Source organism: Chrysochloris asiatica, unplaced genomic scaffold, assembly GCF_000296735.1.
Source record: "Chrysochloris asiatica unplaced genomic scaffold, ChrAsi1.0 scaffold00002, whole genome shotgun sequence".
Taxonomy (NCBI): domain Eukaryota; kingdom Metazoa; phylum Chordata; class Mammalia; order Afrosoricida; family Chrysochloridae; genus Chrysochloris; species Chrysochloris asiatica.
In genome coordinates this window covers 20,358,047-20,370,148 of record NW_006408520.1, presented here as the reverse complement: position 1 = coordinate 20,370,148, position 12,102 = coordinate 20,358,047, and the positions used below count along the sequence as shown (strand labels likewise).

At 50.2% G+C, this 12,102-nt stretch overlaps 1 protein-coding gene across 1 annotated transcript; it reads right to left on the bottom strand.

Moving 5' to 3' along the window:
* Window positions 1-3,072: 3,072 nt before the first annotated feature.
* GFI1 (growth factor independent 1 transcription repressor) lies at window positions 3,073-10,514 on the bottom strand. Its single transcript, XM_006830965.1, has 6 exons — window positions 10,363-10,514; window positions 9,855-10,037; window positions 7,469-7,959; window positions 7,235-7,372; window positions 6,282-6,447; window positions 3,073-3,290 (listed from the first exon to the last, which is right to left on the bottom strand). Exons 1-6 carry the CDS (start codon window positions 10,475-10,477, stop codon window positions 3,112-3,114), a joined length of 1,272 nt encoding a protein of 423 aa, XP_006831028.1. The 5' UTR covers window positions 10,478-10,514; the 3' UTR covers window positions 3,073-3,111.
* Window positions 10,515-12,102: the final 1,588 nt, after the last annotated feature.

Sequence of the window (12,102 nt, the reverse complement as noted above, 5' to 3'; positions counted from 1 at the left end):
AGAGCAGGAAAGGGCAGATACCTAGATTTCAATCAGTTCATCTTACCCTTCAGCACAACTTTTTTTCACACTAGGTTGGAAATAATCAACCAGCATGCATTGTGCTTCTGTGGTAAGGATGCTTTTTTCATCTTTATTTACTCAAAGAGTCTCCCAGGACAGTAGAAAGTAGTTCCTGGATGTTACAATTGTTCAGCATCCCATCAGTTCTGGAAAACTGCCTCAAACTGCTTTAGGGAGTAAATATTTAAAATTTGGATATGAGGAAAATGACATGGAACAACAGGGTGCTGAAAACAAAGTGAAGAGAGCTAAGGACTGAGATTTGCAGGAACTGAAAAAAGCATCCTCTAAGCCCCCCTTTACTCAACAACTCAAAGAGAGTCCTATGTGTTCTATTAATTTTCTAGGCGCTCCAACAATCTCTCTTCCCATTGTTACCATAGACAGCAGAGCCAGTCCACAGGATGAACAGAAATATATATATTTTTTGCCTATTTACTTACAGGGAAGCACTTTGGAGGATAAGCACTGGACTACTAACCACAAGGTCCACAGTTAATGCCCACCAGCAGCTCTAAGGGAGAAAGAGGCTTTCTGCTCCAGTAAAAACTTAAAGCCTCACAAACCCTATACAGGGTCGCTGTGAGTAGGAATTGACCTGACGGCACTTAACAACAATTCACTTACCATCTCAGCAAATATTAATCGATCTACTATGTGCAAGGCACTCTGGCAACTGAGGATGTAGCAGTGACCAAATCAAGTTTCACATGGGCACTGTGCTAAGTGTTGTATCTTCAGCCCCTAGAAGAATGCCAGGCACAAACTAGATGCTCAGTCATGACGTGTGAAATTGGTTTAAAGGGAAATGAGTACTATGCTGGTCTTCACAATGGGTCACATATACCTAGAATGTTTGTCTGTGAAATGTTAGGTAGAAACCACCTTACTCTGGTTTCTTTTTCCTAAAAGGTTGATAAAGCAGGAAATTCCCACAGGTGGAGTTGTTGTTGCTAAGTGCCATTGAGTTGGTTCCAACCCATAGTGATCCTGCATAGGGTTTCTGAGGAACAGCTGGTAAGTTTGAACCACTGATCTTGCAGCTCAAACCAGCTTTGCAGTCAAGCTGATTAACCCACAGCACCACACCAAGACTCCACGGGTGGGGTTGAACCAGAAATAACCTAGACCCCAATGTCATACTTTCTCTCTCCTATAATCTGCACTAAATCTAAGCAGTCAAAGTTGGATGGGATGTTAGAACCAAATCCGTATTTTATGGGCAAAGAAACCAGTATAAGGGAAATCAAAGGATTTGTCCATGCTACACAGTGTGTTGATGACAAAGCCACGACTCAAACTCCTATCTCTAGGCCTAAGACCTGAGGTTCAGGAAACCTTCTTCTGGCCTGTGAAAACCTTTTCAATTCTCAGAGGAAAAGCCCTGTATACATGTGGGACTATTAGTAATTCTACAAGGTAGAAACTTAACCTTGTGTACCTCTTAGTTTTTCTGTTAAGAAAGAAGTACCTCTGAGGCATGAAGAAAAAGGTAGATGGAGACCTAAGCCATTGGATTTTGCTCTTTTGTAGATTCTAGCTTGCTGCTTCACTTTCATGCTCCACTCTATGTAGTGTCCTTCAAGGAGCCCTAGTGGAGCAGTGGTTAAGAGCTCAGTTGATAACCAAAAGGTTGGTAGTTCAAACCCACCAGCTGCTAAGCAGAAGAAAGTTATCTTTATTCCATAAAGATTTACAACACTGGAAACCCTTTTGAGCAGTTTTCCTCTGTCTTATGAGGGCCACTAGGAGATGGAATATAGTTTCTTTAGTGCCAACTTGCTCACAGACTAAAGCAAAGATCTTTCCCAAATTTCCTGACTAAATGAAAGGTAATCTATAAGAGTCATAATACTTTATTAACTTAAAACATCACTCTAATAAATATGTATTAACAAACATAATGCACTCCAGAATAACTAAAAACATTTACAAACATTCTCAAAGTAAAAACATTTTTCTTTGTGGTACACATGGAAAGTCAAAGAACCTTCATTCTCTGCCAACTCAGACATCTTAAAATAACATTTAAAAAACTGAGTCTATACACATCTTTGAAGTAAGCGCTCAGCTATTTGTCATTTTTGCTTGGTAAAATCCAGAGGTCTTTGCTGTCTTCTCAGTATTCCCTCAAAGAAGAGAACATACGCATGTGGAGGTATGACAGTTAGCTCCAGCAGAATCATGACTTTAATTTCTGGCTCCCAGTCCCCAGCATAAGGCCTAGTGCCATGGTAACCAGTGGTCAACAAATGATAGCTGAGTGAGTAAACGAATGAGCTGTCAAAGACATTGCTCTGTGCTTTTACTGCCTCTGATAAAGCCTTCACCGGTCACCTGCAGGCTAGACCTCTAATTCTCTCTCATCAAGACCACTTCTGCTCCATCCTGGGTCAGGCCCGAAGGTGCATCTTATCATTTCAGAAGCATCAAACTCATTGCCCAAATCAGTTTCTGAACCAATTTTCAAGTGAGAGAAACGATTCCTTCTAGACATACAGGCGGCACCTAACAGAGATCAACAGACTTCCCAGAAGGAAAAAGAAATAAAAATAAAACCACCCATTCTTCTTTCTAGATTAAAGAGAAAAAAAAAAACCAACAACAAAACAAAACCCATCACATTAGCATGTGTTCACCTTAGAACTGATGATCCTCCTCTTCCACACAAGAACTCGGGAAGTTCAGGAGGAGGAGGAAGCAAACCTGAAGAACTTTCCTGTCTGTGGAGCAGGGTTGGGAATGCAGAGGACTGTGGGGCTCAAGATTTTATCTGATCCCAATTGACTTTGAGTCTGCAGGTGTAGAGAGGCCTACTCAGTGTGGAGAAAGTTCAGTGAATCGTTTGGTTCCTGATTCAGGTTGAACTTTAAAACAAGTTCCTCATCCTCTCTGGCAGCTCCAGGAATAAGGCGAAGGGCGAGCACCCTGGTGGCATCTGCAGACTGGACTGGGGGGGCCTGAGAAGTCAGAAGGGATGATGGCAAGGGGGAGGCTGCTCTCTGTAGTGTTGTGAAGCTGCTTGCTGCTTCTGGCCAACTAAGGTGCTCATTTGAGCCCATGCTGTGTCTCCCGATGCCGTCGGAGGTCCACCTTCCTTTGGAAGCCCTTCCCACACAGGTCGCAGCCGAAGGGCTTGAAGCCCGTGTGCTTGCGGCTGTGGGTGATGAGGTTGGAGCTCTGGCTGAAAGCCTTGCCGCACACCTGGCACTTGTGGGGTTTCTCACCTGCAGGGAGGGGAGGGGGAGGTGAGGAAGTATGAGTCTATGTTAAAGCTAAAGGAGACCCATGGTGACCCACATGCTCTTGGCAGCAGCTGGCTGCACCACAGCCTGAGGCTTTCACGTGACTCGGAGGATGTCATGTTGCAGCAGGAACCCAACTCCCAGCCTCGAGCCCCAGGAAGGTATGGGTGCAGCAGGCGAAAAGGAGACTCTGAGTCGGGGGTTCCTAACCAAAGGCCTCAAACTGTTTCCTGCTAAACAGAAACAGGGCAAATGCCACGAGCCCTCCCCAGAATCACAGCTGAATCCACTCTGAGAGAGCTCGTCAAACTTTAAAAGTTGAGCTTTACCAGAGCAGATGTTCAACATGAAGGGGGCGGGGACACTTGTCCTATAAACCGCGTGACCCTGTTTTGTATAATTCAGAGGAAGTTTTCAAATCTGAGTTTCCAAGTGGGTACGGTACTAGTTTATATGGACCAATGAGTCTGTCTTCTATCTTGCTCTTGAAAGCCAACTTGAAGCATGGGCATTTCCAGTCTCATTTTTTAAATCTACATGTGAGCCATAACTATGTCTTAAGGTTGTTGATTCTTTTCTGTCTTGATTTTATTTTCTTAAGATGCTCACAAGATTCTTTATATACCAGCAACCGATTAGTAAATAACAGACAAGACATGCAAAGTTTTCATCTTTTTCCCCAACTCCTGTTTGTGCTAGTCAACATTTGGTAAAAAAAAAAAAAAAAAAAATGTGATTTTCCATATAGCCTCAGCATGTCTGGCAGCTAGGGTTCAGCCTTGGAAAAAAATACAAAATAAATTAAGTTTTGGAGAACCCTATTTCCTACAGCCTCGGAAACTCCGTACAGGGCCGCTATGAGTAGGAACCGACTCCATGGCACATAACCACCACCACCACCACCACATTTCCTAACAAGACTCAACAGCACTTAACAACAACAATAATGTCCTTTTTACTGCACCTCTTTCTGTCTTCAGGCTTCAGATTTCCTTGACAATGCATCACCCATCAAAACTTATCCTATCCTCTAAGGGTGGAACAAATCTGAGAAAGGAATTCTAGCTATAATGTAAATGTTTAATAAGGGCTTAATGGTTCATGCAGGTAAGGTCCTAGTTGTATTTCAATGAGTGGATTGAATACCTTTACTCAAAAGGAGTGAATTACATAGAAATTTCAGGTAAAGGACATGTTTAGAGTAGGATATTTTTCTGGGTTTTCTGATGGGGCATCATTTACACAGCCCAAGCATATTTACAAATATCAGTGGTGGGTGTTTGGAACACACTTGGATTTGTTTTCCATCAGTATTCATATCCAGCAATAAAATACTCAGAAATTCTGGGTCTCATTTAATTGTCTGAACTATTAAAGAGAGTGCTCCTGCTATTAATACTGTGCTATGCACACAATCAAAGTTTTAGAGAAAAAGTTTGCTGAAACATTCCAGCCTTGACTCCCTAATTTAAACTCAGTCCAATCTTTAGTCAATCACTCCTTCTGTCTGAGGGTCTGGGTGGTAAGAGCAGCTACTTCTACTCTATTGTTCTTAGTTGCCCCAACTCATGGCAACCCCATGCCCAAGGGTTCGGGCTGGGTTTTCAGAGGCTGATTTTCTGAAGTAGATCACCAGGTTTTTCCTCTTTGTCTTATTCTGGAAGTTCTCTGAAACCTAATCAGTCTCATAGCAACGTGGTAGTCTCCAATGACGAATAGGGGTTGTGCAAGAGGTATACTGGTGGGAAATCAAACCAGGGTCTTCCATATGGAAGCAAGAATTCTACCACTGCCTCACTTCTTCCACTTTAGGGTGCACTCCGCAAGGTTGACGGTTCAAACTCACCAGCTGCTCCTCAGAAATTCTCTACAGGGTCGCTTTGAAATTGACTTGAAGGCACTTAACAACAAGGGTTAAATAAGATATGAATTTGTAAACTATAAAGCATTAAAATAGATAAGTAATTTAGTCCTGGTGTGGTGCTATAGGATAAGCGGTCCAAATCCACCAACCACTCCTTGGAAACTCTATACAGGGTTGCTGTGCATTGGAGCTGACACAGAAGAGTATCTATACTAATCAGTGATTAGGAGTATAGACATATGAGGTCAGACAGATATGAATTTGAGTCCTGGCTGTCACTTGCTAACTTGTGTGACCCTGGCCAGGTTACTTAAACCCTCTGTTTCATATTTGCCTGTTTTAAAATGGAGATCAGGAATACTCTCTTCCTCACAGAATTGTTGTGAACATAAAATGAGCAATAATACATTTTAAAAGTGCTTAACTGACAGCTTAGCAATAAATATTTGCCATTTCTCCCCTCCTAACACTGTGGGATGATGCATGGAGCGCAAGGTCAGTTTGAACTGCAAAGCAGGCAGTTCAAATTCACCAGCCACTCCTTGGAAAACCTAAACAGGGTCACTAGGAGTCGGAACTAACTCGACAGCACTTAACAACAGCAACAACAAATCAAAATAAGCTTTCAGACCCTAAAAATACAGCCTGGGAGGGTATACATGAGCCCATCCCCCAAGGCTAAGTGGAAGCCCTAGAGAAAGCCATCAATCTCTAGGTAAACTCTGAGAGGACCCTGGGGCTTCAGATTTCACCTGAGCAGGCAGCAACTGAAGCAGCTGCTAAACTAGAGAATAGATTCTTTCTAAGGATAGAAAATCTGCAAGCAGGCCTGCTGAATGGCTCTTCAGACAAAGGCCCAATCAAGGACCCACATTTACAGGTCTGTAAATGAATCTGTGAGAGAATCTGCCTTTGTTTTTTTGTCTTGTATTTGTTTTTTTTCTTTAACACACAGCAGTTGATTAATTTTAGCTTCATTCACTACTTACTGGGACCCATATCACAGAGATGGTGGGGTATGTTGGCCTCAGACCAAAGAATAATGCCACACACACACACCTACCCCCACCTATCTTCCTTCCCTTCCAGGGTGTTCCATAAAAGCTCACCAGTGTGGATGAAGGTGTGTTTCTTCATGTCTGACTTCTGGTGGAATCTCTTGCCACAGTACTGACAGGGGTAGGGCCTGGTGTCTGAGTGGATGAGCAGGTGTGTGGACAGGGTGGACGACCTCTTGAAGCTCTTGCCACAGATTTTACAGTCGAAGCTCCGTTCCTGCAGAGAATAGGACACATCACTCCTCAGCACCCACCCAGGCTGCCACTCTCCTCACTGCTACCCTGACCCTGAAATCCCAAAAGTCAGGGCTGGCTCTCCTTTCAGGCTCCCTTCCACATCCAGCCTAGCCACCTTATCCTCTTGCCCTTTAACACCTTTCTACCCAAACACTTTTCACCCACGACTCTCCACACCCTATGGCAAAAACTATCCCCATTCTGCTTTTTGACACCCTTTTAGACACACTTCTCCACCCTCATGATAGTGCTGGGAGAGACAGTAAATAAGTTTTTGCAAGTAAGCATTCTCCTCTCAGAGTTACTTGAGTACTTAATGTGCTCATCTATCCTGTCTCTCAGCCAAACTAATTTCTCTATGAGAGGAATCCAGTCAAGGACCTAGTACATTACAGAATTCTCAAATGCCTGGAACTTAGAAGTTGGGCAACAAATCTTTCTAAGTGAATGAATGAAAGCTGAGTAAATATGCTACGGGAGGCTCCAAATGAACCGAGATTCCTCTTTTTCAGTCCAGAGGAGTCAATGCTGATTAAGTGACAGCCATCTGGTAGAATGAATACGTCTGAAATACCAGCAGCAAGAGTCAGTGCTTGGGATCACACAAGGGGTTTCACCTATGACGCCAAACTCGGGGCTGCCTCAAGGCCTGAGCCCACCCTTCTCTAAACATCTACACCACATCTACACCGGAACGGGAGGCGGGGGCTGAGTGTGATCGGAGGAGAACGTTGCCAGATGGCGAAAACCTGAGCGGCCGCGCTTACCTGCGAGTGCACCGCTTTGTGTTGCTCCAGGCTCACCGCGTGCCCAAAGGTCTTGCCGCACATCTCGCAGGCAAATGGTCTCGTGCCGCTGTGGGACCTGCGCACGTGCACCTCGAGCCCATGAGGCGTGGAGAACACCTGAGGCGGATGGGGCCGGGGAGAAGGCCGCTGAGCTGGGGCGCGGACCGGGGGTGGGGGCGCGGGGTCTGATGGCCAGGCGCGTGGGAGCCTCACCTTGCTGCACTTGATGCACTTATAGGAGCCACCGCCCAGCAGCAGGCGGGTGCACAGCAGCTCCGACTCCACCTTGACGCCGGTGCCCTTGTCCGCATGCAGTCCGTGGTTGTGCTCCGGGAACAGCCCGCCGGCCGCTGCCGCTGACCGCTCATACAGCCCGGTCACCCCGGGCCCGAAGTCGCCGTAGAGTCCCAGGCCTGGGCCGCCACCGACGCCACCTCCGGCACTACCACCCCCTGGAGTCCCCGCCCCCGCTCCACCTCCTGCAGCCCGCTCCGGGCCGTACAGTGCGGCCGGGTGGCCCGGCTCCGGGGAGCGCTCGCAGAAGAGGCCGAGGCTCCCGCCACGCTCCAGGGCGGCGCACGGCCGGTAGCTCTGCACCAGGTGTCGCAAGTCAGAACCCGCCAGGCCGTTCCACGAGTACGGCTTGAAGGACAGAGGGAAGGTCTGCGCTTCGTCCAGGGACGGACACACCGACTTCTCCGAGGCTGTGGAGGCACAAGAGGGTGTCGGATCAGGCCTAAGACAGCGGGTGGAGGCCGCCCGGCGGCGTCCGCGGGTCGGGCGTGCTTGCTGGCTGACTGTCACCCAGTTGTTGTAGATCACTTGGTGCACTAGATGCCTCGCTAGGTGTCAAGGTCACCTCCAGGAAATAACGCAAGCCCAACCGTGGGGGCTTGCGGGTTACTGGAGGCGGCAAAGCAACAAACATAACTATGACGACATTGGGTTATGAGAGGCAAAGAACCTCTGCAGTAAGAGGCTATTTCGTGGCGGAACCCGCGCATCTGGCTGTCCTAATGGGAAAGGCATGTACGACGTCTGTGCTTAACAAACGGTCTGGGCTGGATTGGATTGGAGGAGAAGGCAGCAGTCGTTCGTGCCTGGACTAAACTCTACCGGCCCCTACACGCTGCCATTCAGTCTTTTTATTTGTCCCTGGGACTGATGATAACAGAAGGACAGGACCAATGAAATGCAGCCCCAATTTACCCGAGACGCATCTGTCTGGGCTTAAAAAAAAAAAAAAGGGAAGGTTTAAAAGTTCCTCAAAGTTAAGTGACAGTGTTGGCAGCAAAGGGGAAGTGGGAAGCGGGCTTTAGATTTGAACTGCAGGTCAAATACTCCCCATTCCCATGCCTCTTTATGGTCTTCGAAAAATAAATCCCGAATTTTGAATAAGAATTTACACTTAATAGGCGTCGCCACCACCTGCAAGCAGAGCTTTCCAAATCCGAGACCTGTCGCAGCCCACCGCCTGAATTTCAATAAAGCCAGCTAGCTCACCTATGAGTTCTCTGAGTGCATTTGTTGTCAAGAGCTTTCGACCCTGTACAGGGTTTCCGAGGTGCGTCTGGTGGGTTTGTGGTTAGCAATTCAGTCCTTATCCTACAGTGCCACATCAGGACTAGACACTGACAAATCTGTTCACACTTGCACACGCGCACTCACACTCGGCGCAGACTTCAGCTGGCTGTTTGAGTGGTGTCCCGGTCCTCTCAGACCCGTGTAGTATGAGACAAGTAAGAACGTCAGGAGCTGGAACTATGCATGTCCTTAGCCAAGTCCATGGACTGTGGCGCTGTAGGATAAGCACTGGACCACAAGGTCGGTTTCAGCCGCTAGGTCGGCGGTTCCAATCCACCAGCCGCTCCTCAGACGGCTCTCAACAGCAACAGTAACACGCACTCGGTGGTCGTGTCTTCGATACTAGTAAATGCAACCTGGGGATAGCCAGCCCTGGGTAGAATCCCGCTGGTCGGAGCCCATCTTACCCAGGCCTGGACCCAAGACCCTTCCCCACCCCACCCAAATGGTTTGCGCGAAGTTTGACTGCTAACTGGAAATGAAACTCACGGGGGCTGGTCCCCAAGCCTGGGCCAACATGGCAGAACGAAAGCTGAAACAGGCCCTCGAATCAGTGCCAGTGAAGACCAAGCTGAGATTTCCATCCTGGGCCCCTCCTTTCCGCCCCACATCCAATTCCCATCAGACTCAACGCCGCCCGAGCGAGCGCAATTTGTAAAGCCCACGACGCCTTTCGCTCATATTGCCCCGGCCTCAGTTTGTTTGAGGGTCGAGGTCTAGATTCTGTGGCTCTAACTTTTTAAATAATCCACACTTGTTACAAAACGAAATGTCGACCTTACTGCAAGTCCGCGCAAATAGATGTTAGGGACAAGCAACCAAGTTCTGCTGCCTCCAGTTGGTGTGGGCAAACTGTCCGGGTCGAAGAGAAATTGAATGCCTCTCGCATCCGGACCCCTTTCTCCACACACAAGACCCCTCCTCCAGGAAAGACCCTCTGCGGTCCAGTTTGTATTTCCGTTCGTTTCACTTGCACAGTTGGGCCCTCCGTAGCAGGAGCTCCTAGAGTTCCTACCTGGAGACACTGAGGGCGACGGGGGCCTCCAGTAGTCCTCAAACTCCGAGCTCCGATCGCAGACGCTGCCCTCGCAACTGCCAGGGGACGCGGAGGCTCTGTCAGGGGCCTCTGTCAGCTGAGACTCAGGGGACAGACGGCCCCGGGACCCCGTGTCTGCCCCGCCGGCGCTCGAGATACTGTCTGCGGGAAGAAGACGGGAGAGAGGCTCAAATTTGGCCTGAGGGTTCCGAAGTGGCGCCCCCTAAACGGTGACACCCACGCGTCCTTCCTTTACCACCCGGACCGGTCTAGAAGCCCTCCCAGATCCGAGGGCAGGCGCAGAGAGGCCGCGCAGCACCTAAGTGACAAGCCTGGAGAGACCCAGTCCATAGGAAATAAAAACAAGAGGCAAAGGGGGCGTCGGGGCCGCACTAGTGGTTTCTTAAGTAGTAGGGTCTTGAGTAGTGGGGTGCGGGCGTAGGTAGCGACGACACCCCTGGAAGCAAGCCCCACTGGGTCCACGCACCTGCTCGGCCGGGCGCCGGCACATTCTCCAGACGGAGAGAATAGTCAGGTCCGGGGGAACGCGGTTGGTGGTAGCTATGAGCCTTCTTGCTCTTGACGAGGAACGACCGTGGCATGGTGGCCTGTCGCACTCCCGCTCCACTCCGAGTGCCCCTGGAGCCGCTATCAGCCTGGAATCACTCCGAAAGCTAGCTCAGCTCCAGCTCGGCGAAAACCTGAGAGAGGAGGAGAACCCGTGGGAGTGCAGGTCAACACCCTCGGCCCGGGAACTGGGCAGCGGCGCGGAGGGAAAGCGCCGGCCTGGGAGGGGTAGGAGGACCTGCGGGAGGAGGGGCTTGGCCCCGCTGCGCCACGCTCACCAGGTGGCACTCGGACAGGTGGCATGAGCCTGTTGCCGCCACCGCCAGCGCTCCGCCGTAAAACCCATCCCGGGGCCCACGGCCCAGGCCCCTACCTTCCGCCCAGCCCCCCCCCCCGCCCCTCCCCTCCCCTCCCCCGCCCCTCCCCTTTGCTGGAGTAGCTAGCTAGGTCAATCAAACCCTGTGAAGAGCCACTGTCTCCAAAGGGCAAGTTACCCCAACTGTCTCAGTTTTAGGGCTGGGGATGCAGGGCAGGACCTGCAGATCAGTTTGGGTCCCAGGTATGTGTCGGTGGTCGAGGACAGGGAGAAGGCAAGGAGTCAAAACTTTCAAGATCCCACTAGCGGCTGGAGGCGCGAGCGGGTGGCCCTAGGCAAGACTGTGGGGCGGGGCTCAGTAGCAGAGGCCGGAGAACGGGGGCGGGAGTCAGAGGGACAGGAAAGGGGGTGGTGGTGGCACAGAACCAACCCCGACCCGGGAAGAACTCGTGTCCGGGTGTTCCCGGCTTGTCCCGAACTCGTGCTGCCTGCGGAGAAAATGTTGTCCCTGTAGACCAGGGCGCAGGGGGCGCGGGCAGGGTCCGGGCGGAGACAATCTCAGACCGTGGAGATCTACCTCGGAAACCAGGTGCCTGGAAAAAGCACTTTCCATTCTGCTGTCAAAAAACTTTGTCCGGGCAAGTTGAGCCGTACCTGCGCGCGGTGGCTAGGGCACGGGCGGTGTCGGGGAGTAAGCTAAGCATAGTTTAGCGAGCCAGGACGCCAGAGCGCATAGGTGCGCCAGCAACGGCCCAAGAGCCAGCCCGGGATGGATATGTCCGCAGTGCCGCTCTCATTAACCCCCAATCAGTTCACCTAATCCAGGGTCGAAACCTGAGCCCGGTGGGGAGGCGGGTAAGCGCCTCCGGCTCAGCTCTGGACTCGCTCCGGGGGTGGAACTAGAAATTGAGGAGGTTTGGGCAAAACGAATCTGCCTTCCTCCAAGGCTGTGGGAGCCGGGTTCACACGGGAGCTGCAGGCTCGTGGACTATTGCAGCTCTCCGTGGTAGGGGCAGGGGAATCTAGGGTCCAATAGGACCCCTTGAACTCGGCTTTCAGCGGCGTAAGCTGCCGCATTCAGAGATGCGCTTCTCCCAAGGCAGGATGCAGACTCAGTCTACGTTTCAGGGTTGGCGACCACCCCGGTTAACCTGTAGGATTGGGAGAAGAGACGGTCGGGACAAGTTGCGGAGTCACCAGATACTTGGTACCGCGTCCTAAACGCCAGAAAGCCCTGAAGAACGAGGGTGCTGTCTGTTCGCGTATGGAATTGCCCCAGGGTCGGGGCTTCGGAAGGTGATGCAGAGCCCAAAGTTGTGGCTCTCTGTTGCTTCTGTTACCCCA

Coding starts and splice junctions, on each gene's coding strand:
- GFI1 (XM_006830965.1), bottom strand. CDS start 10,477: ATGCCACGGTCGTTCCTCGTCAAGAGCAAGAAGGCTCATAGCTACCAC. Junction 10,038..10,362: donor GCCGGCGCCCGGCCGAGCAG/GTGCGTGGACCC, acceptor TTCTTCCCGCAG/ACAGTATCTCGAGCGCCGGC. Junction 7,373..7,468: donor AGTGCATCAAGTGCAGCAAG/GTGAGGCTCCCA, acceptor CATCCGCCTCAG/GTGTTCTCCACGCCTCATGG.